Here is a 27,632-nt window from a genome sequence, read left to right on the forward strand (position 1 = left end):
TTAATGTCCTGTAGTTGAATTCAAATGACCTGTATGTATGATTGCACGATATATAGTTGTACAAAAACACTGGTATTACACAAATAGTACAAATTTTTAATTTCCTTTTGTCAGCTTTCTGATGTAAAATTGTGATCAGAAATCTGCTACGTACACTCTAATCTATATCAAGAACAATCCCAAAAAATAATAAAGAACAAAAATATTAACAACTTGGCCTTCAAAACACCCGATTAGGCACCCTGATCTCTCTCACAGTCCTAGAATGCACCAAACTCTCTTCCCTCCGCTTACTTCTGGGACGAAGCAACTTCGACCAAAACCTACTTTTCTTCTTCTCCTCGCTGCCCTCTTTCCCTCTCATTCTCCTTGGAAAATAATTAACCAGCGACCTACTTTTAGTGAGCACATTATTTTCACCACTCAGAAACCAAGAAATGGGGCCCTTTTGCTCATATCCCGGTGCCGGAGACGACAAAGAAGAACCCGAAGAGGATGAGTAATACGACGATAAAGACGACGTCGTCGAAGGAGAGGTGGTAGACAAGGTTCTACGTAGTAGAAGTGGCGAGCCAGAATAAGTTGACAGCTTTTGAGCAAGCCGTTCTAGCTTTTGTCTCAAGCACAAGCTGCAAACGCCGGGCGATTGTTGGTGCTTTGGGTGCTTCTTGCACCGGGCAATATCGGGCTTTCTTTTGTTGGATGATCTCCTCAGCTTTTCCATTTTTGTTCATGTGAGCTGCTGTGTGGGCTTGTTTGTGTCAAAATATATAGAGAGATATTATGGTTGGTGTGTTTCCATGTTAGTTCATGCGAGCTTCTTTGGGTTTTCTTTAAAATACCTTTTTTTGACGAGTTGGAGAATTTGAAAAAAGTTGGACATGGAGGACCAAGTGGAGGGCTGTGATTTGATGGGAGTATGTGTGGGGTCCACTTGGGATTGGAAGTCGGTGGCTGTGATGCTTGTGCAGAGGAGAACGAGTGTGGAAATGGCCATTGGGGATAAAAAAACAAAGAGTGGAAATTTCCAAGCTTTCTCTGGGGGGGCGGCGTGGAAAAAGGATAAAGCGCGAGCGTGGACGGGATCAAAGTAGGAGACGACGACGTTTCGACACAGGGAATGTGCGGAAGTATATTAAAAGGACGTTGGTCATGACGTATAATATGGTTTGTTTTTTTTATAAGAAAAGGAAAATTCTTGTTTACAATTTATTTTTTCCATTACAAAATTCGTGTTTGTTACTCAAATGTCAAAACACATGCCATTGACAAAATGATAGTGTTGGAAATGTATATGGAAAAAAAAATTAGTAGTAATAGTACAAGTAAATAAATAACTGCTAGTAATTCATAATTAATCTTAATGGTTGGTTGGTGATCCCTAAAGACTAAACATGGGTTCTAAATGCGGTGGCTGTTGCATGTAATTTCACAAAGAATAAAACAAAGAAAAATCCATATATTCTCATGCATTTGGACATATTAAAAATGTAATCAACAAAACAATAGTGGTTAGTTGGTCACTTGGTTGGGTTTTATTTTGTTTTTTCTTGTGGTACAATTAAAAGGTGTAATCTGAGCAAGTTTCGTGAGCTCTTCTAACTTCGTCTATGTCCATGTAGTTAGAAGTTCGAAACACCTACATACCCAATAAATATTTATGCAAATCTTAATCTCCCAATCGTTTGTACTAAAAAAAAATAAAAAAAAAGTTTCCTAGCTGATAGTAGCTACTAGCAAAGGTTCTTTGATCCCGGTTTACATGTCCACTGCAGTCCAAAGTGGAAACGCAGCACTAGAAACCACCTTAGCAGATTGACTCAAAAAACTAATAAATAAAACGAAAACATAAAAAAGAAAAAGAAAAAAAGAAACAAGCTTAGCTGTTGCTCAGAAAATGATATAACATGTGCTGCATATTGGTTGAGAGTTGAGAGACTAGAGATAATGACAATAATATTGAAAAAGTGGGCCAAAAAAGAATATGAACAGTGTGAACTGAAGCAGGTCAAAATGGTCAAACCAGGCTATAATACAACCAAGGTTTGATGTGTTGGTGTGTTGGTGAGGGCATCAGCCTTTGGTCTACCAATCTGCTGACAGTGATTTTTCTTTCATTAAATAGCACGCGGAAAACCAGGTCCTTGACAGTGGGATTGGATTCCTTCCAGCCAGGAAAACCAACCTCATATGCTACTCCTTCATCCACACCTTTTTTTTTTAAAATAAACACGCAATGCAAGCAAAAGCTCTCATCTCATCTCTCTCATGGCATGGGTTTAGGGAAATAATAAACTTGTATATTTTGTCTGTCCTTTACACTCCCAGCTGGTCCCTGCAATTCCTGCAATTTATTATTCAGCCAAATGACCACTTTGCTGGCATCTGGCACTGGCAAGGGCTCTTCTTAATGCGCATGCCCCAGAATTTGATTATTTCTCTCTGTCATTCTTTCTATTTGCTCTGAATTCAAGCAATCGAGGTCGAAATAGCACTATAAAATATGGTTCATTGGGCGAACCTTGCAGAGTAAAAGTGGAAGGCCCAATGGGAAACACAAGTTAAAGAGAATGAACGACATTGGGGCCAATAAAACAAGAATCGGTTGCAACGTAAGTGGTGTGAAATCCCTTGTTGAACGTGGATGTTCCCTTTAAGATAAATCATTAGAAATCTTGTTGGAATCTTATAAATTACAGAATGTAAATTTCAGCCCATCTCATTTTGAAATCCTAAATCCGTTCGTGGAAGAGAAGATAGTAGAGGGGAGGGAAGGGGAGTAGTAAAGGGATGAAGGCCACTGACCCTAAATGGGGGCGTCTGTGGCTGAAACTTTTCTCTCGAGGCTGGTGGCTAAAACTTTTCCTAAGGTCTCCCAAATTGGGTTTGTATCTAAGGCTCAACCACCATAGGGCTGGACAAAATAGAGCCCATGCCCAAAAACCCATCCCCAATAAACCATTTTGGGCCTCTAAAACCCCCAGTCCACCGGAGTGCTGCATTCATGTCCATAAATATATGGACTTGGCTGTAGCTCACCTTTATGCAATAGGCACGCCACTTCAGGCACCAGCAACTTGTTTTTAAATTTTTTTTTTGTGCTAGTATTTATAGGTGTCTCTAGTGAAGTACCTTCGAATTAAGCTATAGAGGAAAATTGCAATAGTTAATATTAATTCAAATAATACTCGAGTATATATTCTGCAAGCCAATCCGATGAAGTTATGGTTATTAGTTGAGTCAATATAAAGCAATGCTTAAACTAAGAAGAAAGGTATATCATCAACTTACAGTCTTCCCTCCTAACTCACAGTTGAATGTATGAAACTGCCAAACAAGAACCTCACCAACTCAGTCTTACATCCTACTCAAAAATATATGAACACGAACTTAATTCGCAATTACAACAATAAACGAACAGATCAGATGCTTGTCGCTCAGCCTGGTTATTTAATTGCATCAGCAGACTCACTAGTCTTGAATTCTCTGGGGCACTGGGATACATACGGTTTGAGCTGCGAGCAAAAAGGGGAAAAGTAATTCAGAACTACATGTATGCTTGTAAGAGTGAGGAGTAGTTTGCTTAGTTAAAACTTCAAATGCATCAATTTAAGTAAGAATAGTTTGAAGTGTGCTATAGCAGAGCCGCAGCATGCACCTTCCAATTTCCATTTGGAACCTTAAATTTACAGATAAAAACTATAAATGCTAAATGCAACAAAAGAATGAAGAAGAAAGATACAAAGAAATATGTTCACCTTGAAGTCAGTTAAATCAGGGACTACATAGTTAGGTAATTTCTCCTGCTGCACGACATACTTAGCTGCAAAAAATTTGGGCAATTTGGATAACATGTCAAGTGGTAATTCCTACCCTTAAAAAATTTGATTGAGCCCCTTGTCAAAATTGCAAAAATGGAAATAGGGCAAACCTTTTCGGGTGTGGAAACCAATGGGCTTGCAATTCTTCCCCTTGTAGTAATCCCTTGGGGCACGTTTGGAGGAAAGAATGTCAAGGGATGATGTGCGCTTTCGACGAAATGCCCTTCCTAACCCTAGTATTAGTCCCAATGCCATTTCTTCACTTCTTCTAACAACAAATTAAATTAAAACCAATTATAAAACATACTTGAAACCATAAATACATGCTATGTAATCAACAAAGATATCAGCGAGAGAGAGAGAGAGAGAGGCATTTCCTATTCAAAAAGGGCCAAGAAAACTGTGGTGAAACCAAGAATTTATCTCAAGACAATAAACGCCACAGTTTTAACATTGATACTTTCATTAAGGATGAAGACAATATTACCAAGTCATAACCACATTCAACAAGTTTTTATACCTCATTGTCTATACAATCAAGTTATGTTAGATTCTAAGAGAATATTAGCAGCACAGCTTTTCTATGACATAACAAACTAATGAATATATAAATATATCCTAAGTTTTAACAAATTCACTCAATTTACCTTATATATAAATCCTATGGGAGTAGGAAAAAGACATATGATTGCAATATACTTGTCTTCATACTAATTCTTTAGCTAAAACAATTACACAATAAGTTAAACGTAACTCTCTGCTCGGGCATAACCTGTATCACTCAAACAGACAAATACACAAACACCTTCAGCTCATCCCCACAAGCAAGTAAACTTGGCCTATTGATTTGATTTTTGATTCATGGCACTACGTACTGCCAATCAAATTACTGATAACATTCAAAAAGCTATGAGATTCAAGCATTTTCATTCCTAAGGGCAAGACCCAGTTCATGATTTTGGCATAGGCTAAAGAAAGCCTCTTCATTTTCCCTCAAAGATTCACAGAGTAAACAATATTATTCAACAAATTTCACGAATCATGAGCAGATTAAACGAAAAAAGAAAAAGAAAAAATGGCAATGATAGATAGCAGATGATACCTGAACAATGAGAAGTGAGGTTCTGATGTCGACGATGTCGTGCAGATGATGATTCTGGGTTTTGGGTTGTGACGCTGCCACTGCAGAGGGTTTAGGGCTTTTCTGCTGAAAAATAATTGGGGAAGGCGAGCAAGGACATACGGGCAAGGCCCATAACTCAGGTGGGTTGGGTTTGTTGGATTAAATTATTATACTAATAAAGAGACTTTCTTTTTCTTTTCTGTTTTTTTAATGGAAACAAGATAAAGAGACTTTTAATGTCCTAATTTCAATTTAACAAAATATTAATGATGTTTTATTTGCTAAATGTAATGATTTTTTTGGTCGACAAAAATATAAAGGATGTTTAGGAATCCAGCTTTTTCACAACAAATTTTGAACTCTTTGACATTCCAACTCATTTGAGAGAGCTGAAAAGGAAAAACAAATTCAAAAGAGTCAAATATTGAAGTCTTTTTCCAAAAATAAAAGAAGGTAAGAAAATAAGAGTGAATATGAAAAGAAAAAAAAGAGAATGTTATTAGCATATCATTTTGTGAGTTCGTGACTTTAAAAGTAAACAATTTACTTCACATTCACGACAAGAATTTGACTCTCGCTCTTCTCCTCTTTTTATTATTTAAATTCAACAATTGATATCTAACTTCTGATAAACCCCCCCCCCCCCCCCCTTTTTTTTTTTTTTTTTTTTGTTGTTGTTGTTGTTGTTGTTGTTATAACAGGTTTGTGATAGATTAGAACCCATGATTATTCATACGTCTTCTTTCCAAGGAAAAGGAAGAAGGCCTATAATCCTTTTCTTTCTTTTTTTTCATTCAAGCACCAACTTCGAGAAAACCAAGCTTTATCAAAAGTGAAGTAAAATTTATGTTTCCTTTTTCACTGGTTTTCCAACGGGCACATCTCCCCAGACAGTAGTGACTGTGAATTAGATGGCAACACTGTTTTTCAACAGCGCACTCATTCAGAGGACAAAAAACCAGAGGACCACTCAACAAATTGCAGAGAAATGAAAGAGGCTTTATGTGCTTTCAGTCTTAATGATAACTTGATCTTGAAGACAACAGGGCTTGTTTTGTTCCTAAAACATCCTTCTCTTCCTGCCCGGCCGTAGTTCATTGTTGTGGACATCTTCCTCAATGTTCCAGAACAATATTTTTTCCCTTTGATAGGAACCTCTGATGTTTTGTTAACATTAACCCCCCTCACAAACCTTCAGTTTTTCCACCCCATGTCACATCTTCAAGCTCCTCCAATTTAGCAATTAATCTTCCAACCCCACAGAGAAAAGGCCCTTAACTTTCACCCAACCAATAGGGTTCTTTTTGAAATTGAATGGCATTACCTAAACTAAAGTAATAAATTAATGAAAATAATAATCTAACTGTTCTGGAAAAAAAGGTACATATACTTTAGCTTTAAAGATTAAGTTTGTCTATGCACTCCATGCCTTTAACACAACTCATCTGCCTTTAAGCTCTCTTTCAAGACCAAAATTCTCGTCAAGTTCTTTGCAAGTACAAGCAGTTTATACCCGTGAACTATAAAAAAAAACTTGTATGTTCTCCGGTCATCTTTTAAAGCCAAAATTCTAGCCAAAATGTTTTAAAGTATGTGTATTCTAAAACCGTGAACACAAAAAGCTTGTAATCATGAATTCATTATTCAATTAGTGATAAAGCATTTGGAAATTCCATAAAGTACAACAATTTAGCAACAATTTAGATCTCAAAGCAAGATTTCGAAAGGATAATGCAAGTGAAAATGAGGATTACGAGGCTAACATTGTTCCAAGGGTGGGGTGCCTCCAATGCATGATTAATTCACGTGGGACCCTATTTTATTGCATGTCACAGCTGCACAGAAATCAAGGAAGGGTTTTTGGTGGTTTTATAGGGATCACCACACACTACTGTCATATGGGAAAGGAAAGGGCTTTTGGCTAGATTCCATAGGGCATTAACAGTCAAAGATGGATGACGCATAGGGCCCACCTCTGACATGAGCGAGACATGGAGGAGGAGCTAAGAGTCGCAGCAGCTTTTTGGTCTGTCTCTTTCCCACCTAAAGTGAGAGCAAAAGTGGAAAAGGACTTGTGCATTCTCCACCTCCATGAGTTTTTGAAATGAAAAACCTACTATCCAAATCTACCATTCAATGAACTTTGTTGCATGCTTGGAGTATGGCCCCTGTAAATTAAATTCCATCATGTTCTCTCATTTGGTTTGAGTTTGTACAAAAGTAAAGATTTTTTTATGTAAGAAGAGTGACTAGTGGGCATGGGACTAAATATCTGGGTCAGGAAAGTGAGCTTATATGCATTAAAGATGAAATGATCATTACTCACAATAAAATTCACATGCATCAACGGTTAGAAATTAATTCTAGACACGGTAGCATTTTTTTGAATGGCAATACCTTTGGAATGCATTTTTTTGTCAATGTTCTGAGAAGTCTCCTCTCTCTTTAGGAAGTGGTACCACTTGTAGAAACCTAGAGAGGGGGCTCTTGTTGCACTAGTCTTGCAATTCCATGTGTTAGCTATTGATCAGGATAATACTTTTTCACCAACCACATGGGGGTTGATAGTTTCCCATCAGAAATCAAAACAGAGAAAAAGAGAAAGAGCTTTAAAGATGGGGCCATCTAGATAGAACATATTGCTGTTTTACACACCACTAAATGGAACCTACAAGTTTTCTCTGCTGTAAAAAAGAAAGAAAGAAAAAGGAGGGGTTGGAGGGGAGCTATCAGTATCAGCTATATCTATAGAGACCCAACTTTGTGTTTTGGCTCCTATTTTAAAAAGCTCTTGTCAAATCCTAAAGTTAGTGAGCTGCAGAAGCATATTGAAATGAAAAATTGACAACTGAATGCGTAGTTTGTACAGCCTCCTTGTATGATGCATCATATTGCAAATAGTTTGTACTTTGTAGCTTTGTGACTTTTTTTTACAGTCACACAGTTGCAAGCTCCTGTGAGGAACTTTTAGCTTTTCTTAAAATAAACCAGAAAATACCATGATATTTATGATGTGGCCAATAAAGCTTAAATTTTTGACATTCTTGCTTCTAGATTACAAAATTCAATAAGATCCATTTTTATTAGATCGTTCAAAAAACTTAGAAAAGTCCAACTAGTTTTTTACTGCTCAGCAGAGTACCAATGGAGAGTGGGAGCTTGATCAACTGAGAAGAAATTACAGGATTCTTCTGTGCTAAACAAACTTTGCTCTTCCATCCTCACAAGCTGAGTCTGGAACCCTTTACCAGCTACTGATCTAGAGTCTGATAATTGAAACCAGTTTACCATTGAATTTGAAGACAATGATGAATGGCCATTGTTATAGCCAAGAGAAGAATTTCCATTGCTTTCTTCCTTCATAACTCCATTTGAGTCACTATCTGATGATCCATCTTTGGATTTCAAGTTCTTAAACAAATTCACCTCTGCATTGTCTCCATTGTCACTGAAATCTTGGTGTCTGCTTTGCTCCATGATACTGCTCTTGCACATTGAAATTGGTGATTCTTCTTTAGCTGAACCATTGCTTTCTGCAGTATCTCTGCACAGCTTTGCTTTTAAGTGCCTTAGCTGCAATTGTTACAAAGAAACAGACTCAATTACAGAGGAGAAAAAAAAGACCCTATTTATAAATAGATGCAAACAAGAAGTGTTTCACCAATATGAACCTTTTCAGCCAGAGCTTTATTCTGCCTCTCAAGACTATCAAAGTTGAGCTTTAAGCCATCATAATTAGCTTTGAGAATGCCGTAGTCTCTCTCCAATTGCTTAGTCTTCCACCGGGCGCGGCGGTTTTGGAACCAAATAGCTACTTGTCTTGGTTGCAGGCCTAACTCCTCAGCTAATTTGGCCTTCCTCTCTGGCTCTAACTTGTTCTCAACCTCAAAGTTTCTCTCCAAGGCCTTGACCTGCTCTGAGCTTAAGCGCCTTTTCTTCCCTGTCATTTCTTCCCCACAGTCTTCTTGGTCTAAAGAATCTAACATTGCCTGAAACTCCTTGCTATAACCATAGTTGTCCTTTCCATGCTTCTCCTCCTCTGCATTAACAAGTAGTGAAAGAAATTTGAGTGTCAGCTGGGGAACTAAACTAAATTTTTGAGATATAAAAACCCATCAACAAAAATACCAAAACTTGACAAATACCATGTTGGATTTGTTTTTTCTGTTTTGTTTACCTTTTGGTGGGAAATTGGACACCAACACACCCAATGAATCTGAGCTGCTGCTGAACCTCTTCATAATTCAAAAGAACACCACCAAGAACCTTCAATGTATTTGCTTAAAATCTTTCTGAGATTTGTGCAAGCTCTCAAAGAGGGTTCAAAGGAAAGCCTTTTGGTTGAATTACCAAAGTGGGAAATGCTGTGAGACTATGCTTCAAAACAGCTAGAGGTTCACTTGCCTTTAAATTGTAAAGACTATGGTTTGTAGCAGAAAACCAGACCCCTTCAAAGAAACAAAAAAAGTGCCAAGTACACCTCATAAACAAAACCCCTTTCTCCTACTTAATCATTATATAATCATCAACACATATATATATCTAGCTAGAGAGAGAGAGAGAGAGAGAGAGAGAGAGAGAGAACTTTACTGCAACTGGATGGAAGCAACTCTCAACCACAGCTAGATTGCATTGCTTTACTACACTCTGCTGCAATATATACATTGAATTGATGTGAATGGTCTGATTTGACTCACAATTCTTTTTTCCTTTTTCACTTTTTTGAATGAAGGATACTGAGTCACGGTATGGGACTTTAAAAAGCTGGATTCACTTTGTTACATTTTTCTCTGCCCAAGTGGAGGCTGCATTCAACCATATTTTTTTCACTCCCTAAAACGATTGCTTTTTTTCACTTTGACAAGAAAGGATTTTCTATTTTTGTCCTATGCTTCAAATTTTAGAACAATATTTGGCTCTCATTTCTCACGTGTTAACATTTCCCTTTCTTTTTCTGTTTTTTTCATAAAGGGAAGTTGGACTTTCAGTACATTCATTTTTGTTTTCAATTTGTAAAATAAGTAGAGATAACTTATACCACTTGATGATGTTAAACAATTGTCGTTAATAACAATTTAATTTGGTCCTACCACTTTAATTAATTCATCTCATAAGTCAACACGAGCAGAACGTTCATAAATTGTTGAGAGAAATCAAGCAATGTGCATCATTTCTCATCATACCACATTGATATCGTATCTCTGAACTTTAAACGACATTCATCTATACAAGTGAGTCTTACTTCTATTATAAATGTGATACAAATAATTGTATCCGTTTCCAAACACGTAAGGGACAATACATTGTGCTAGTGACAGGGCTGACAATGGGTCGTGTCAGGTCGAATTCGTGTCATGTTCGGATCATATACGTGTCAAGAATACTCAACCCAAACCCGATCTATTTAATAAACATATCATGTTGAGTTGACCTACTAATTTCATGTGCGGATTTCGAGTCGTGTGTCTAGTTGACCCTCTAAGTGGTAGCAATTAAAAGTACTAAAAACAATTAGAAAAATGATGAATAAACAAAGAAACAGGTTAGCAGGTTGGTGGGCTACATGGTATTTTAGCGGGTTGGCAGGTCACATAGGTATTTTAGCAGGTTAAATAGGTATTTTCGATAAATGGGTTATAAAAGTATTTTAGTGAGTTGACCCACTAATTTTTAGTGTGGGTTTCGAGTCATATCGGAAATTGCCACTCTAGGATTCAAATTCGATATGGAATTTGAATGAATCATGTTCTATTTAGGGGTAAAGTTCATACTCCCACATCTCTCACAGGTAATGTTCTTTTCACTCTCAAAATAGGACTAAAAGTACTGTTCTTGTTGTTCCAAAGCATCCTTGAAGCTCCTCTATATTCACAGCTAACCTGAGTATCATAAAGTCATTAAAAGACGCAACAACGGTAGCACACAACCAGCGCTCAAAATATTTCTACATTTACCTCAAGCGTAGTGTGTAGGGATAAAAAAAAATATTTTTCTCATAAAATTAAGGTCAAGCAAGCAAGGGACTTGTAACTTAGGTGATTAAAAGTGGTTTATCTGAGATCCTGTGTTCGAATTGCCCATCCCTCAATATAGCTTTTAAAAGATATAAAAATAAAAATAATTAAGGCCAAACGACAGGGAGGGCAGCCATGACTTTCTCAAAATAGTTCCTCATACTTTTGCTGGCCATAGAGGCACCCATTTATAGCAGATGGATTCACATTCAATCTCTTAGTTTCAATGGATTTAGGTAGGAGTGTAGGTAGTTTTTTTTGTTTTTTTCACAGCTAAAATCAAAGGCTCAAATAGACCTCACCTTTCCCTTTAAGGAGTCTGGTTTTGTTTGCCTTGCAAGATTGGAGTTGCCCTAACATGACAACAAGAAAGAACAGGAGGTTACTTGTGGGACTGTATTTGTGTGACTCTACCACAGGTCTTGAGATGAAGGGCACTTGGTCTCCATGCCTCTTGTCCACTTACCTAACTTTGCATATAACTTTGCTTTGTTTTCGTACTTTTATCTTTCTCTTTCGGTGAACACAAAGTTAATAGTGAGAAAGGAACATGAACCCTAGAGGGAAGCTAGCTTTTATTTGTATGCTCTCATATGTTAGTTTCAGAAAAGGGTAGCCGAATTTGTTGAAACGAAAGGGCATAGGATCATCGTATGGATGGTCTGAAAAGAAGGTTTGGATAAAGACTACAAAGGGTAGGCTAGGATTGAAAAGTGCTTGCACTATTTTGAACTTCAATGTTGCATTTCAACATTTCACAATTTGTACATGCCAGAGAGTCAAGTTAGCAAAAACTCAATCTAGAATTTATATGAAGTTTCTTCCCTTATTGTGTTTTAAATATCTCTACTCTGCAAGAGGCTTGTAACCCAAGTAGTTAAGAGCATTTACCCCTACTTGAGGTCCTAAGTTCAATTCTCCCATCCTCAATAAATAAATATATATATATATATATATATAATATCTCTCCACTCTATGTCCGACACGGAATAACACTACATAACATCTCAAATGAAATTCTAAAAAAATATATAAAAAAATTGAGCAATAAATCCACCTGACAATGTCTGTATGTAAATGGGTCACACAACAGTACACGAAAGAAGAATTTTAATTTCCACAATACAAGCTATGGTAATTTGTTAACTGCATTTGATTTTGTATTGTTTAAGTTACAAGCAGTGAAGAGAGGGAACACAAATCGAAAGATAATCTTTGTTGGATCCTATTCTAAAGCAAATTGATAAAACTGGAGGATAAGATCATCCTAAAATTGATAAGACTCTTATCACATATACATGCCTTTCCCCCATACCGTAAACCAAATATTCTATCTTAGATTTAATGGGGCTCTAGAATCATATCTCTTGCAGCTAAAGCTGCAATGTGTTTAATCAATCAATAGAGACAAAACTGGCGGATAAGATCATCCTATAATTTCTAGTGAAACAAAATAAGGACAACAAAAATTTATGTTGCCCTTACCTAGTCTACATTTCCTCAATGTCAACCTCGTGTCAAAATTTGCATAAGCCTAACCTGTGTTGGGTGTACATTTGTATTTCCTAATCTTGGGGTGATGAAAATGGAGTGCAGCAGGAAGAGATATCGATTCCAGCAACCTCCATGGCATTGCAGACCCATTCAGGGACATCACCTTTCGGAAACTACAAGACAATAAGAATGTGAAGCATTTCAAAGCTAAGTTGTAGATACTGCACCAAGTCGCTCCTTAAAGAATAGAAAATCTTACAAAGCAAACAGCAAAAAGGAAAGAAAGAATCATTTAAGGCACATATCTCTCTAATTTACGATGGCAGTCAAATTTGTTAGCTGCAGTGCTACCAGTTGCTAATGGCACAGCAGACAACTAGAAGATCTTACTAATTCAGTAATTTATGAGAAGAGGCAAATTTGACAGTGGCCAAACATTTTTATTTTAAAGATGTAGCAGAAGACCAAAGGAGATTCTAATAGCATAAAAGTTTTCTCCGTTTCCTTTAAGATCACTCATATGAACATTGGATTGTGTTAAAAGTTGGGTGCACTGTGGATATGGATGATTTAGATTGCAGTACTGTCCATCCAACCACAACCATTTATTTCCCCCCCACCCCACAGAGAGAGAGAGAGAGGGGTCACACAGCCATAATAGAACTTCAGACGCACAGAGAGAAAAGGAGGAAGGGCATCTAAAGGAAATACCATGGTTTGCAGAAATTCACGTACAAACCTGCAACAAGATTAACAAAATGTTACATGAGTAACAACCAGAACAAGTACCTACAGAAATCACTTGAAAAAGCATTGTCAACAGGATAAAGTCCCTACAGTTACCCACAATAACATGTTTTTCTGGAAAGCACTTCGTTAAAAAACAAAAATAATAACAGCATGTATATCACATAATCACACAAACAATACAAGACTAAGGTTGAGAAGGGTAAAGCAGAGGCAAACATACTCTGGAAACCTTCCCTTGATTATTGATGAGTGCAGATTTCTACTTAGCTGCATTTAAGGGGAAAAAAGAGAGATTTTTGGTTATAAAATATATAGGAAAACAATTATAGGGAAAATAATTTAATAACTTTTGTGTTAGAACCTTCAACATGTAATACAAATTGTGATATGACAGAAGCTGAGATCCCATAGCATCTTTTGTAACCAGGCAATGAATGTAAGCTCTAGTATAATTTTTGCAGACCTACATTTGAAGATAGAATGAAGCAGTTATTCATTCTTGCACCACCTTATGCATTGATATTTCAAGTTAAAAATTAGTCCATTTATACGTACCATACAATCACATGTAGGATCAATGGGACGGGTATCATCAGCCATCGCTTTGTGTTTGAGTTTGAGCACTCCCTGAAATATATAAACATCACACCAAAAATGAGAGGGAATCTTTTTCCTGTGGTTGAATTATGCATCCACATATAAAAAGAATATTGGGACCCCTTTTTATAAAAACCGTATGGAGGCACCCAATAAAAGTGCACCTGCAGTGGCTATATCCACATAAATATTGCAGGACAGTAGGTGCATGCAAACATAAAATATCAACTGGAAAATTTGAAGAAAGCCCAACTCATTTCAAGTATGACCACTATGAAGTATAGATATGATTGACAAGCTATGAAAAGAAACAACCATATTTGTGACATTCGTATATCAACAAATTTAATGAGGACAACTAGCTTAGCAGCTGATAGAAGAAGCAAGCCCAAAATTTATATCTGATAATAAATTATTCCCCCCATTCAACTTAATAACCTGATCAAATAACACAATTAATCGCAAACTGTTTTGGAACTTACAGAGGTGCCAACCTAATTGAATACTAAAGAAGGACATGAGGCTTTGTCAGAAATCTAATTTTATCATTCAAGCGTTCATATATAGGACTTGATGCAAGAAAATTGATTTCAAATTGATTACTCCAAGTGATAACTATACAAGAAACCCTCTTTTGAAATGGCATTAATTTAGTAACTTTTGAGGCAGTGTCAGAAAATTTGGCCACTACATGTGTATTTCTAATGCATATATATATATAACCATTCATATAAAAATCTTTAGTACACAGTAGTTCACACAAAAAGAAATGATAAATACATACATGCACAGAGGGACTCTCGTAAGCAACTAAAATAAATAAACAGTCATTCAAATGTTTTCATCCTAATGAAAGTAGTGTTACAATCATAGATGTAATGATTCAAGATTAGCTGCTTGAGGTGCTAACCAATGGCCTGCATGCATAGATATATTCAATAAAGATGTAAAAGTGTAGATCACATTGTTGAAGTCATCACCTCGGGTACAAGAGCTGTACCAAAGCGAGCAGTACGTGTAGGATAAACACAGTCATACATGTCAGCACCTAGAGCACTGCAAACTACAATATCCAGTGGATAACCAACACCCTGAAAGAAGGGAAAGCAAATATCATGACTGAGAAAAAATTAAAAAAAGATCTAAAGGAGCTTAGTTAAAATGGTAAGTCTCTAGCACCATAACATATCGTGGTTTCTCTTCAGGCAATGAAGCAGTGCACTGTGCAACAACACGCCAAAATGAATCCTTACTTTCACCACCAGCAAGACCACCAATAGCATAGCTGTCACAGAAGTAAAATTTGTTAACTGAACTCCTTCAGTGGAAACTTTCCAAATCCCTTTGAATATTAGAACTGTAAACAAGTTGCTAATTCTGCAGAGAGTACGAATCAATAAACTTGAAGTTAAGGAATACAGAGAAAAGCTTGTTTTAAGTTTTAACCCTTCAGGGGAGAAAAGGATAGTTTTAAATGCTTTCTTCCACACTTTTAGAACACTATTGACCAAAAATAAATGACTGGCAGTATTGTCTCAGCTATTAAAAGGGGAAATTGAAATAAGCTTTAGCTTTCAAAGACACTAATTTAAATGACCAAATTTTTTAAATATGCAGAGCACATTTATGATGTTTTTGTGACTCAGGCTACACTTCTTGTCTAAGTGATTCATCACAGTTCATGTGTGCTACTATTTATTATAAAATACATTGAAACCCAACAACTATCTTTACTGGTTAACTTCAAAATCTAGAAAATGAAGTATTAATGTGTTAAATAAAGTGTTTTCAAAATCTAGAAAATGAAGTATTAATGTGTTAAATAAAGTGTTTTAAGTGTTTAATCTAGAATGAATCAGACAGAAAAGAAAACACATACCCGGGTAAATTCCGATCCACCAAGCCTCTAACACATATATCCCTGTTCCCCACAAGTTATGACATAAAGCAATGTGTTATTACAAAGATATTAGTATGAGGAGCAGAAGAACAATAAAAAATGCATAAAACAATCAACATGAAGCAGGAAGATTACACGTTCAGTTGAAATTCACCTTAGTACAGGATCTAAGCCACCTTGTACAATACCAAATAAGTTCTGCTCATTTGGTCTCTTATGAGCTGTTTATAAAAGGCAAAGCAATAAGAACGTTGCTAAGCAGCCAAGAGCATTAAAACTGATAAGATAAAAAAATATAAGAAATGGCACGGAAGTTGCCAAATGAAGCTAAGTTAATAACAGGAGAAAGGTATATGCCAATCTAAGAATCTATAGGACTATTATGGATGACTTGGGGATCTAGGGCAAGAAGGAACAGCTCAATACATATGCATAATGAAACAGTTGGCATCTTGATGTTGTAAATGTAAGAAACTCGCTAGTTATTGGACCTTCAAAACAGGCTTTCACCTAATCAAACAAATTTAGAAGTCCACAGTAGCCGAAGCTCTAAAGCCTGAGGAATGATCTTCTACGTAATCTAGGCACTTATGGCAGATTGTCAGCATGGCTTTATCAAATCTTGAGTTGATTATATATCAGTACACATACATACATACATACATACATACATATACATATAGCTACTTAGAAGTATATATTCAAGAAACTTCAGTGACAATCACTGCTACATATCCTAGATTACCTTCAATACATCTGTCTACCCATCGTATAGTGCGATATGTGGCCTCCTCAATTCTTGGACCAGTGATGGTGGTTTTGACTACATCATCAAGGGCCATAATAATATCTGCTCCAATTCGGTTCTGCACAAGTCATTGACAGTACAGAAGGGAAGATAGAGGGGAAGCACATGGTCATAAAATGAATGCTTCATCTGGACTCAATATCTTGAAAGCTTTGCTCTATGCTATGAGTGCACTACTTTATATTGCAAATAAATTATGGAAATTTACAGTGACCAGGAAAAGTTGGAACGAGTCATTCTTTTTTATTTAGACAAAAAGAGAGGTGCAGATCTAAGGAACTAACCATTCTGCATTGAGCATATATTTTGCTCCTATGAATGCCATTATGCAATTATCTTGCTGAACACATATATTTTTAATGTATTCTTTTATTACTTATAAAATTTTAATTATATTTTGGTTTGCCTAGATAATGGGCTTTGTTTTAAGAGTTTAGACTTTGATACTCCATTTTTCTTTCCTTTCTCTCTCTTTCTTCTATAATTCCATATCTCCCAGTGCCACATCAGCATCATTATAACATCTTGATGTAGGGGGCACTCAATGACATAGTATGACTCAAACAAATCCAGTCAAAGACCTCGGTAACTAACAGAAAACAAATGCCCCTAGATTACCAAAAACGAAATGAAATAGATGTACGTACTTGGATTTGAATTGACTCTTCAGGTGTCAAGAGCATTGGCTTCCCATCAACTGGTGACTGATGTAGGAGAAACGACATCACCCATGTCAGCATGAGATCAAAAGATATAAGTAAACTAATTTTTATTTTATTTTTAAAAGCTTAGATTACAACAGCTTTCAAAACTTTGAAACAATAATCTTAGGATAAATTGTGTTCACTGGCAACACAAAATTACCAAAAGTAACACTTATCTGTTTACTACCTTATAGCATCATGGACCGAACAAAATAGTTCTCTCTCTTTTCCTAAAACCCAATTCTTTAGGAAGTTTATTATGAGTATGACATATAGGCACTTAAAAATGAGGACAAAATAGTCAACTGATTAACAATTAAGGACAAAACAGATTACGCATAGAGGTATCTCCATCCCCTCTTCTGTTCTATTCACTTCTCTCCAGTACACCACATCAAACATTAAGCCACGTCACCCTTCCAGCCTTCCCATGTCCATCGATTCCTACTTTTTATTTCAACTTAACCAAATTTGGTGCTTTCATCTTTTTCCCTTATTTCATAGAAGAAGAGTATTGGAGACAACTTGTTTGTGATATTGAAAAATTTCCAGAGCTTCATCCGGTGACGAATAATAGCTCAACATGAGGCGAACTAAACAATAATGATTCAACAACACCTAAACAACAATATGCGATGCCAAAATAAGATATTACCTGAAATGTTACACCCTCTTCAGTGATGTCAGCTAAATGCAATAATGAAACCTGAAAAACATTAACAAAATGAATTTTAAGATTTAACTAGATGTATTATTATTAAACCAGAAAAACAATGTCCATACAAGGAACATTAAGGAACTAACCAACAAAACAACCACAAAGTCAATAGCATGAGTTCATCAATAAGCTTAAAAATAATTATCAAAATTAGGCTAGAAGTTCTGAAAGAAAACCCCTTTAACTTCTACCTTAGCATATATTAGAAAGTAAGCTGGTTAGTAACCACATCACCGTTAGCACACCATATTTGATATGGCATTTAGTATGTTAGTAATTGAATGCAGCACGAAAGCAAGTTACTGGGACAGTAGATACAGTAGACTTGTTCCCTTGCCTCCTAGACAAATGCGGCTTACTTAAATGAGGGAAGCTTAACCCTATTAACATATATTGCAATATAACTAGTAAGAATGCACAGATACACAAATTACGACAACTTGGATAATCAACATGAAAAATGGATGGGCAGGAGATGGAGGGATTGAGGACAAGAAAATTCACCAAAATGCCCAATTATCGGTTGGATTTGTTGCATAAATAGTTCCAAATGAGAAAATGAATTCATGTTTGGTGGAAGTATGTAAATAGCAGTCTATGCAAGCAATAAGAACATCAACCAAACCCCTAGAGATGAAAACAATTTAAAAGGAAAAACAACAATAATCTGATCAAATTTAGCATATAGTGCAGTATTGAGGGAAAACAACCATCTGAAAGCCACCAGAATCAGTAAGCAATGCTCTTGGCCAGTTCATAAATTTGTGGAGACCTCCCAAATCATCAATAAGCTCAGAGGTAGGACGAAGTGCCAAATGATATGTATTCCCCAGTATTATTTGGCAACCAATCTCTTCAAGCTGTTCAGTTGTCAACCCTTTTATGGTTCCTGAAACCGTGAAAACCTTATCCATATCATTGATTACTAAATACAACAAGGCCTAGGGCATTACGGTTTTACACATGTGCACATGAACATCTATATGAACCCAGAAAACTTTATCAACACATAGAATATTGGATAAGATATAAGCGAAATGAGTGTGCACGCTTGCACAATTCTGCCAGCCAACCTTACCCATGAGCACCTAAAGCTAGCCCCAAGAATATGTATTCTCTCAATGCCTAAGTTGACATATCACATATCCCACATCAATTGAATTGAAAGCAAATTAGCAACAGAGCTTGTGGTTCTCCAAAACAAATAACATTGATATTTGACAGGTTGAATCTGATAATCTATATAGTTATATGCATAGATTGAATTTGGTAGGCTAGTTAAAGCAACAACCTTGTGTTCCCACAGGCATGAAAAGAGGCGTCTGGCACTCGAAGTGAGGGAGGGTCAGTCTAGCTGCTCGAGCACGGTTAAACCTACCTAAAACCTGAATTACAAAAACACAAAACCAACTTCCCATATCAGTAAACATTAAAAAAAAAAAAAACCCCCAAAAAAAGGAAAACAAAAACATAAACACTCTATTGGTTAATGAGAAAGTTTAGCCTAGAGTTCAAAACCCTACCTCAAAACGAAGTGCCATTCGAAAAAGTTTATCTATGACTGCAGCAGCCTTGGCCTGTATGCCAAACCCTTAACTTGTAATGTAATGGGTTTACAAAGTACCAACTATAATATATGTAAAAAGCAAAGGCAAAGAGAAGAAGAAGAAGAAGAAGAAGAAGAAGAAGAAGAAGAAGAAGGAGAAGAAGAAGGAGAAGGTTGTAATATGAGCCAATGATTCAATGAAGAAGAGTGGGTGGCGGCTGAGTTTTGTGTGTGCCGCCACTGCCGGCTACGAAGCCTTTGTGTTGTGTTCTGTTATATGTTTGGTTTCCACTCTTGGAAAGCCCGACTAGGTGATTCTCGGTTTTATATAGGATTGAATTTTGGGAAATTGGTGGCTATGTCCCCCAGAAACAATGTTTCATTCAATAATGTCCCAATTTTTGAAACTCATTCAAAAACACCCCCTCTAAAACCTCCCTATTGCCCGCGTATCGCCCCTATTTCACGTTGTTTTTTTGTCGTTCTGATCTGAGCTCTCTCAAATCATCTTCTCTCTGGTCTTCTTCTCTTCTTCTTCCTTCTGCAAAACATCAGAGAAATCCACATCAACCATCGACCTCATCTCGCCTAATTCCCCTCTCTCCTCTCTCCTCTTTCTGCATCTTGTGCGTTTCATTGGTCTCTCGCTCTCACCCACATCGGCGACGGCAACTGTCACCTCCTCAGAAACCCTGACCCACATCAGCGACGGTGACCTCACCCTCTCTCTTTCGGCCGCCGTTCTCCACCTCCATCTCTCACTCTCCATCACCTCTTTCGACCGCCGTTCTTCCCTTCCGGTTCAACAAATTTCTCAATTTTCCTCAGCTTTCCTGAAATCCATATACCAGAGATGGCCTCAGCTTTTCTCCTTTACTTTCATACCCACCTGTTATTTGGTTTTCTTCTGCTTGTTTCAATTTCATATCTGGTTTGGGATTTTTGGTGCTAGTTAAATTTGAGTGAGATTGTACATAAATTTGTTGAAACATAAATTTGAAGCTTGAAGCTTGTCCAGGCTACAATGATTTTGAAGTTTTTATTTTGCTTATTGAATTTTATCACTGAGTTAGGTTTTTATTCTGACAAAAAAACAATTGAATAAACACAGCTATTTGGTTCAATGGTCTCTTGGTTTTATAGGAATTTTTGATTTAATATAAAGGAACATTCGGGCCACTTGAAAGCGTTCTGCACCTTCAAGAATCTATTATGGTATGAATTTGTTTTGTTCTGTTTTGGGATGTGTTTTTTGAATAAACTACATAAATTGAGAGAAAGAACAGAAATTGATTATGTCTTGAAGTGGAGGACATCTCCAAAAGTGATTGGAGAGTTTGTAATTTTCATGAGAATGCCCGTATTTTAAAATAAGTTTGATACTGTGAAGTTGGCATATGTTGGATTTCTGTTTTCTCTGTTATTCGTAATTCAATTTTGGATCTGTTTGTTGTGCAGACTACAGTCTTCAAGGTTGGTATGTCATGCCAAGGCTGTGTTGGTGCTGTGAAAAGGGTTCTTGGAAAACTTGAAGGTTTGTTGAATGCTCCTGCATTTATCCAGTTCAATTGTCTTGCTCTTCTTCTTCTCTCAGACTTTGCTTCTTGAAGTGTTTGTAATATGCTATAAGAATAGTAGAGTCCATGCTTTGTTGATTTCATATTATCTTGATAATGATGGGATGTGTTCTTTCTCATCATCTTCAGGCGTAGAATCATATAACATTGATTTTGATGCACAGAACGTGACGGTGAAAAGCAATTTACCACCCGAGACAGTCCTTCAAACCGTTTCCAAAACTGGCAAGAAGACTGCCTATTGGAGAGCAGAAGCACCAACAAAGCCTGAAGCAAAGCCTGTGGCTGCTGCGTAGTCTTGGCCTATTTAATGTGGACGTAGTCCTTTAATATGTCTTAAGTTTATGAAATTGGTATGGTGTCCTGTAAACAATCAAGTACTCGTTCAACTTTTCCCTTACCTTATGAAAAAGATAGTATAGCCGAGCGGCTATACACATGACACCTTTTAAAATTTTTTTAAAAAATAAATAGTATAGCCGCGCGGCTATACAGTCAGGGGGTCAGTTTTTTACTTTTTAAAATAAATTGTATAGCCAGGCTGCTATACTCTTTAAATATAGGTACGGCCGCTTGGCTATACTCCTGGCGCCTCCCAGGCGAAAGACGGGTCATTTTCTTTTTATAAAAAAAAAAATCATATAGCCGATCGGCTATACTCTTTAAATATATACTAATATTTTAAATATTTTACACGTCTTAAATAATCGATAAATTACATTTTTAAAAAAATTCAAACATACAATATCTTACATGCGTATTTTTCTTATTTACAAAATTTTCAGTATGTATAGCCGGTCGGCTATACTGCTGTGGTTGTTTTAATTTTTTTTTCCAATTTGTGGTATAGCCGGTCGGCTATACCCTGGAACCTTTTTTAAATGTTTTCTAATAAATAATATAGCCGCCCTATCTACTTTTTTTGTTTACTAAATAGTATAGCCGCGCGGCTATACTCATTTTTTCTTGTTCTACTCTTACGTAGAGTATAGCCTAACCTCATTTTTTAAAATTCTTCTTAACTGCTCTGTTTTATTCTTTAGTAAATAGTATAGCCGCGTTCGGCTATACTCGATTTTTGTCTAATTTCTTTCAAAAATAGTATAGTCGGGAGGTTAGTCATGAATAGGCCACAGTAAGCAACAAATTTTACTTATGTAACTTGGCACAAACGAGAACTCCCAACTCTGAGTAAATGGCCATAGTCATAAGCCTTGCCTTGCCCATAAAGCATCAAGCAATAATTTAACAGCAAGAACATTTCACAGTGAACATACCTTCACCACAAGGGGACTTCCTGGTGGTAATGTGCAGAATCTTGGTTGGCATTCTCACGGGTCCCTTAACCCGGAGCCTCTTGTCCTTTGCACCACAAACCAGATCAATGCAAACTATCAATATAACAGATGTCAATCTAGCAAGCTAAAGAAATATAACAAAAAAAATATGAATTCTTAATAATCTAAACAAACTTAAAAACTTTATATAGAGACAATGGTGGATAAACCCATTTCAACGACGTCACACAGCAATTAAGTACAAATGAAACTGAAGAGTATTGAAGCTCACAAAAACTTGCATTTACAGGACTCTGGAATTTGGAGAATACCGATGCAGGGGCAGAGGAGCAACAGAGAGAAAAGGGAGGGTGCCATGGTTAAAGTCTTTCAGCTTTGAGGAGATAAGGCCTTTTATGGATACCAAATTCATAAATAAGGGACTAAGATCATGGGACATATATAAGCCAAGCAAAATTTTGAAGAGCATAATGATAACCATAGAAGGGCATAACAATAGAAGTTATATTTTTGTAGATTCTCACCTTTCTGATTCACACATATATAAATCCCTAAAACAAAAAGACAAAAATTCAGAAAAGTTGCCTTAATTTCTATATAAATCGAAAATATTTACAAAAATATAACAATTTGCCCAGATAATTTACAATTAAACACCCAAATATTTTAACCCTAAATCATATTAGGAATATAGAAATTGATTCTTCAAAAATTATAGAAAATAATCCTAAGAGGAGTGTTTCAGAGAGGGTTTCACGGAAAGAGAGAGAAGAGCTCATGAGGTTTCAAGGAGGGAGAGATTAGGTTTTCACACAGACGGGGAAATCTGAATTTTAGGTCGAGGGAGAATTCACTTAAGCAGCTCCTTTTGTTTAGTGTGTTTTAAAAGACGCTGGTGGTTAATTGACAAACGCCATGTTTTAAAAATCAACCCATTTTAGGGTTGTATAAGATGATATATTATGACGGTTTTGTAAAACCGTCGTCTTTTGAAACACGACGACGGTTTTAAAGTGAACCGTCGTCTATTTTGAGTCGTGGTTTAACTAAATTGTATGTCATCCAGCTCACCTGTCACCCATAACAGAAAATTTACATATTCAACACACAATCAAAAGGTGGCACGTATAGAAGTCTCTGGTTCTGGTACTGGAGAACTGCTGCATCGACCTGGGCACGTATAGTACGTACACAAAATACCGATACATTTCAATCTACTTACAATCTCAAATCAAAATTGAAGTGTACTTGAAATGCATTGAACTATCTAAATGCATGCTTTTTTATGAAAAAGCATACTAACTTCAGAAGTGACTTCACCAACTTAGAGATTAATGATGTTTTAATGCCCCAATTACACAATTAATAAACAGAAACCCTCTAACCTACACCCTATACTCCAAAAATTCCAATTCTGTAACTTGTATCCCTTTTCTTACACTTCCTCAACAACCAAACAGAGCATAGTACAATTTTTCACATTCTCAAGAGCACATCCAAAGCAGAAAGTGCCCAAACTCCAATCACCCATCAATCACAGTAATTTAAAAAAAATAAAACACCTTTTTTTTCTTAAACCAAAAAATTTGATCAAGAGCATTTTTCCGTCAGTAACCAAGCAGACTGTAAATAGAGAGAGAGAGAGAGAGAGAGAGAGAGAGGGATTACACCATGGTTATTGGGCGGAGAAGTGGTGGAGCTACGAGCCATGGTGGGCGAAAGTGAGTTTAAATGAGGCCTCTTCTTCTCTGGCTCGTCAGAGTCTGAGTTTTCCATTTATCGTTGTTATGGTGCTCTTTACGGAACCCACCGCACCATTACAGCTCTCAGGTTCCGAGCTCTTTCTGTCGAAAGAAAAAACCCTAGAAGGACTGATAGCGTTTCCGCAGGCACGACTGGTACTGGGACTGGGAGAGAGAGATCGTCGTCGACACGACGTCGTTGAGAGATCACAAGGAATTCATTTACCATCGTCAAAATGAAATGTATAATAAATTTCAGCCCAAAATCAAGTTTTATGTGAAGGGTATTGCCGGTCCGCTCTACTATTTTTATAATAAAAACTCTAGTATAGCCGCTCGGCTATACATTTTTTATAATAAAAAATCCGAGTATAGCCGGACGGCTATACTATTTATAATTAAAAAAAGACCGCTGTCCGGCTTCGAGCGCCCGTTTCGCCACGTGTCAAAAAATAAGTACAGCCGAACGGCTTTTAAAACTGAGTATAGCCGGGCAGCTATACTATTTATAATTAAAAAAGGACCACCGCCGGCTTCTATCACCTGCTTCGCCATGTGTCAAAAAAATCGAACGGATATACTATTTTTATTTTAAATCAACACTGAGTATAGCCGCGCGGCTATACTATTTATAATTAAAAAAAGACCACCGCTTGCTTCAAGCGCATGCTTCGCCACTTGTCAAAAAATCCACGTATAGCCAAACGGCTATACTATTTTTATGTTAAAACAGCCCTGCGTATAGCCGTGCGGCGATACTATTTTTATTTTAAAACAACACTGCGTATAGCCGAGCGGCTATACTATCTATAATTAAAAAAAGACCTCCTCCTGGTTTCAAGCGCCTGCTTCGCCACGTGTCAAAAAAATCCAGGTATAGCCGCTCGGCTATACTATTTTTTTTAAAACAACACTGAGTATAGCCGTGCGGCTATACGATTTATCATTTAAAAAAAGATCACCGCCTGGCGGCTTGCGCCACTTGTCAAAACGGTATAGCCGCTCGGCTATACACTTTTTTTAATGATAAAAACCGTATTATAGCTCACGGCGATACTATTTTTATTATAAAAACATCACGGTATAGCCGTCCGGCTATACTATTTTTATTTTTTTAAAACAATAGCCGTCCGGCTACACCGTTAAGAATCACCGATGGCGAGAGTATAGCCGGCCGGCTATACTGTTTTTAAAATAAATAAAACAAGGACCCGCCTGACCCGCCTGACCCGCCTAGCCCGCCTAAGCGGCCGATTTTTGGAAAACTTGAATGGCGATTTTTTAATTTAGATTTCTTGTTTCCTGGCGGGTCTGGCGTGTCTGCAGATACATCAAGCTGGGGTTTTAGCGACTCACGTTTGTGAACAACGTACACAAATCTATTGAGGCTTTGGACAGGACGGGAATGGATTTAATAGAAACTGGAAATCCAGATGCATTCAATCAGTATCTGTCGGAGTTTGATAACACCATTCATTTGTAGAGGATCAGTAACTTGGGGATTATTTTCTGTCTTGTGAGTTTTGCTACCATAATTGGAATGATTTTCTTTTTAGTTTCTCTTCCTGTTGGTTTGAATGGTCTGATTGTGAATTTGCGGGGTCGAAACTTGGCTGGGTGAAGGAGCTTTTGAGGAATTATTGTAACAAGAATTTCAGAAATTGAGGTCTCTTGTGGCTTTTCGAAGATTATGGTCTCTGCATATTATGAGATTCGATAGCTTGTTCTTTAAAGAAATATCCATTATGCTTGGTTCGAGTTGTGTAGCTGTTGGTTTGGGTTTTGGGGTTCTTTCCCCCCCTGTTTCATAAAAATATATATATATATATATCCATTATGCAAAATCTGACTGAGAGGCTTAGGCCCCCTGTGGGTTTGAAGACCAACAATTGATTGATTATATCACAGCACAATGCAACATTTCACTGGAGCAAGACACCCTGCTTGATGCTGGCTGCAATACAAGCTTCCCTGTTAATATAAATGACATGAGCACTGAAATACAACCACAGCCCTTTCCAGGCAATGAGAATGAAGGAAATGATCATCTAAAGAGTAACAATTTCCAGCAGTCGCCTGTTGTTTCCCCAGTGGATCATGATTCGAATGTGCCATACGACATATCAGTTGATCGAATCCTTCTCTGAAGCACTTCTCCAATGAATGTTCTGCAACATGTCGCTTACAACTCAGAGAACAGCATGAAGAATGTCCTTGTTTTTGTGAGAATTGATAATGCCCTTGTATTTGATAGAGGTCGTGTGTTGAGCTGAACACGAATGATTGTCAAAAATTTCATCTTTTCTATATGGTTTTGAATGTATAGTTGATGTCTTGGATGATTCTTAATTGTAAATAAAGGATGGGATTCATTGCTTAGTACCAACAGATGGCAAGACCCTCGAGGTCGATGATAAGAGCAGTGATTTTTTGAATTTTTCTTTTAGTATTTTTCTGATGTGAAAATATAGTAGCTAATAGTAGTATAGAATGTTATGTAATAATATTTCTTCAAGTTGTTGTACGAGGATCATTGGCAAATATATCAATCATATTGAAGAGATACATATATGGTGTTTGTTGTACCTTATTTATATGATAATGAATAATGATCTAGCATTTTCCTTCATCATAGTCTTCATCATGGACATTATATCTCCACACATTGAGAGTGCCTTGTGATCCCTGTTGGATTGAACCCATACGCATTTGATTCATTTCTTTGAACAGCTCCTCAAACGCTTGCAAAACCCGATTCTCCTCCCTCCTAAGATAGAAAGAGATCGTTAATGATTGCACAAATAACACAAACCTCTTCCATGATGGCTAAAGAAAGAAAAGTATCCTTGGCATTTTCGATTCCATAGAGTACTTTAACAGTGTGTGATGACTTCCTAGCTGCTCAAAAACCCATTTACCTCTAAATGAGTCAAAGTCCCCTTCAACCTGTTCAAAACTTATCTCCTGTTCAAGCTGTTCACACAAGTCTAAGACAACACGCGCATGAAGCACCATATAAAGTAAGCCCTTGCATCCTTCCTGCACATTACAGGAAAAGTAAGTTGACTTGTGTATGACTTTTGAGATGATTGGCACTCTCACATCACTTAAGTTAAGAGTATTACAATGACATATCAGAGAGTGCCTATCTATTTATACAGCTAGAGCTATAGATTGTCCTCTTTATTAACTAATAAGATCCACAAAATATACATTTAGAGATCAGACACATTATCTGATCCCAAAATTAAAAAAGATTCTTTAGAAAAAGTATGCTCTTAGATTACAGTTAATGGAAAGACTGCTAGTACCTGGAAAGTATGAGTATAGTAGTAAGAGAGGTGGTAGTATTCTTCATGTACAGTATTGTTTCAAAAGTGAAGCAATTACCAAGAACACTCCAACTCAGCATGCAATTCTCTGTGACAATTAATGTGTGCGGAAACATAATAGTTTTGTTGGTTTTCCAAGGTATTGCAAACATGTTTGAGCTCCCACATTGGAACACTAGAGTTCCTAGGAGGTCTTTATAAGACTTAC

At 36.9% G+C, this 27,632-nt stretch overlaps 5 protein-coding genes across 7 annotated transcripts; 1 reads left to right on the forward strand and 4 right to left on the reverse strand.

Moving 5' to 3' along the window:
• On the reverse strand, positions 1 to 761 carry LOC18788339. The gene has a single exon (XM_007224484.2). The coding sequence runs from the start codon at positions 722 to 724 to the stop codon at positions 221 to 223; it is 504 nt and encodes a 167-aa protein (XP_007224546.1). The 5' UTR covers positions 725 to 761; the 3' UTR covers positions 1 to 220.
• LOC18790955 (39S ribosomal protein L41-A, mitochondrial) lies at positions 3,173 to 5,081 on the reverse strand. Of its 2 annotated transcripts, none has more exons than XM_007223751.2 (4): positions 4,924 to 5,081; positions 3,932 to 4,086; positions 3,759 to 3,823; positions 3,173 to 3,515 (listed from the first exon to the last, which is right to left on the reverse strand). In XM_007223751.2, exons 2-4 carry the CDS (start codon positions 4,074 to 4,076, stop codon positions 3,447 to 3,449), a joined length of 279 nt encoding a protein of 92 aa, XP_007223813.1. In that variant the 5' UTR covers positions 4,077 to 4,086; positions 4,924 to 5,081; the 3' UTR covers positions 3,173 to 3,446. The 2 variants fall into 2 exon arrangements, with proteins under 2 accessions (XP_007223813.1, XP_020416119.1); XM_020560530.1 differs by having other exon boundaries at positions 3,932 to 4,089; positions 4,924 to 5,080.
• LOC18790228 (homeobox-leucine zipper protein ATHB-6) lies at positions 7,928 to 9,737 on the reverse strand. Its single transcript, XM_007225688.2, has 4 exons — positions 9,535 to 9,737; positions 9,122 to 9,392; positions 8,616 to 8,983; positions 7,928 to 8,517 (listed from the first exon to the last, which is right to left on the reverse strand). The coding sequence occupies exons 2-4, from the start codon at positions 9,183 to 9,185 to the stop codon at positions 8,068 to 8,070; spliced, it is 882 nt and encodes a 293-aa protein (XP_007225750.1). The 5' UTR covers positions 9,186 to 9,392; positions 9,535 to 9,737; the 3' UTR covers positions 7,928 to 8,067.
• LOC18792123 (queuine tRNA-ribosyltransferase catalytic subunit 1) lies at positions 12,052 to 19,786 on the reverse strand. 2 transcript variants are annotated; one of them, XM_007222834.2, is made up of 15 exons: positions 19,453 to 19,786; positions 19,221 to 19,314; positions 18,640 to 18,818; positions 17,867 to 17,917; positions 17,155 to 17,211; positions 16,445 to 16,565; positions 15,854 to 15,920; positions 15,679 to 15,720; positions 14,979 to 15,084; positions 14,780 to 14,890; positions 13,758 to 13,829; positions 13,564 to 13,665; positions 13,423 to 13,469; positions 13,164 to 13,191; positions 12,052 to 12,625 (listed from the first exon to the last, which is right to left on the reverse strand). In XM_007222834.2, the coding sequence occupies exons 1-15, from the start codon at positions 19,468 to 19,470 to the stop codon at positions 12,524 to 12,526; spliced, it is 1,197 nt and encodes a 398-aa protein (XP_007222896.1). In that variant the 5' UTR covers positions 19,471 to 19,786; the 3' UTR covers positions 12,052 to 12,523. The 2 variants fall into 2 exon arrangements, with proteins under 2 accessions (XP_007222896.1, XP_020410814.1); XM_020555225.1 differs by lacking the exon at positions 19,453 to 19,786 and having other exon boundaries at positions 19,221 to 19,446.
• Positions 19,793 to 21,454, forward strand: LOC18789366 (copper transport protein ATX1). Its single transcript, XM_020555226.1, has 3 exons — positions 19,793 to 20,690; positions 20,934 to 21,009; positions 21,182 to 21,454. The coding sequence occupies exons 1-3, from the start codon at positions 20,688 to 20,690 to the stop codon at positions 21,346 to 21,348; spliced, it is 246 nt and encodes an 81-aa protein (XP_020410815.1). The 5' UTR covers positions 19,793 to 20,687; the 3' UTR covers positions 21,349 to 21,454.

The sequence above is a fragment of the Prunus persica genome, chromosome G1 (assembly GCF_000346465.2).
Source record: "Prunus persica cultivar Lovell chromosome G1, Prunus_persica_NCBIv2, whole genome shotgun sequence".
In the NCBI taxonomy this organism is placed as follows: domain Eukaryota; kingdom Viridiplantae; phylum Streptophyta; class Magnoliopsida; order Rosales; family Rosaceae; genus Prunus; species Prunus persica.

Bases quoted from the DNA above. Each gene is read 5' to 3' on its own strand.
- LOC18788339 (XM_007224484.2), bottom strand. From the start codon at position 724: ATGGAAAAGCTGAGGAGATCATCCAACAAAAGAAAGCCCGATATTGCC.
- LOC18790955 (XM_007223751.2), bottom strand. From the start codon at position 4,076: ATGGCATTGGGACTAATACTAGGGTTAGGAAGGGCATTTCGTCGAAAG. The intron at 3,824-3,931 runs GTTTGCCCTATT...AATTTTTTGCAG, and splicing joins TGGTTTCCACACCCGAAAAG to CTAAGTATGTCGTGCAGCAG. The intron at 3,516-3,758 runs GTGAACATATTT...TTTTGCTCGCAG, and splicing joins CTGATTTAACTGACTTCAAG to CTCAAACCGTATGTATCCCA.
- LOC18792123 (XM_020555225.1), bottom strand. From the start codon at position 19,401: ATGTTTTTGTTTTCCTTTTTTTGGGGGTTTTTTTTTTTTTTAATGTTT. The intron at 15,721-15,853 runs GTGAATTTCAAC...TGTGGGGAACAG, and splicing joins GGCTTAGATCCTGTACTAAG to GGATATATGTGTTAGAGGCT. The intron at 15,085-15,678 runs GTATGTGTTTTC...CTTCTGTGACAG, and splicing joins GTGGATCGGAATTTACCCGG to CTATGCTATTGGTGGTCTTG.
- LOC18789366 (XM_020555226.1), top strand. The intron at 21,010-21,181 runs GTTTGTTGAATG...CATCATCTTCAG, and splicing joins GGTTCTTGGAAAACTTGAAG to GCGTAGAATCATATAACATT.
- LOC18790228 (XM_007225688.2), bottom strand. From the start codon at position 9,185: ATGAAGAGGTTCAGCAGCAGCTCAGATTCATTGGGTGTGTTGGTGTCC. The intron at 8,984-9,121 runs GTAAACAAAACA...TTGTTAATGCAG, and splicing joins GTCCAATTTCCCACCAAAAG to AGGAGGAGAAGCATGGAAAG. The intron at 8,518-8,615 runs GTTCATATTGGT...TAACAATTGCAG, and splicing joins ATAAAGCTCTGGCTGAAAAG to CTAAGGCACTTAAAAGCAAA.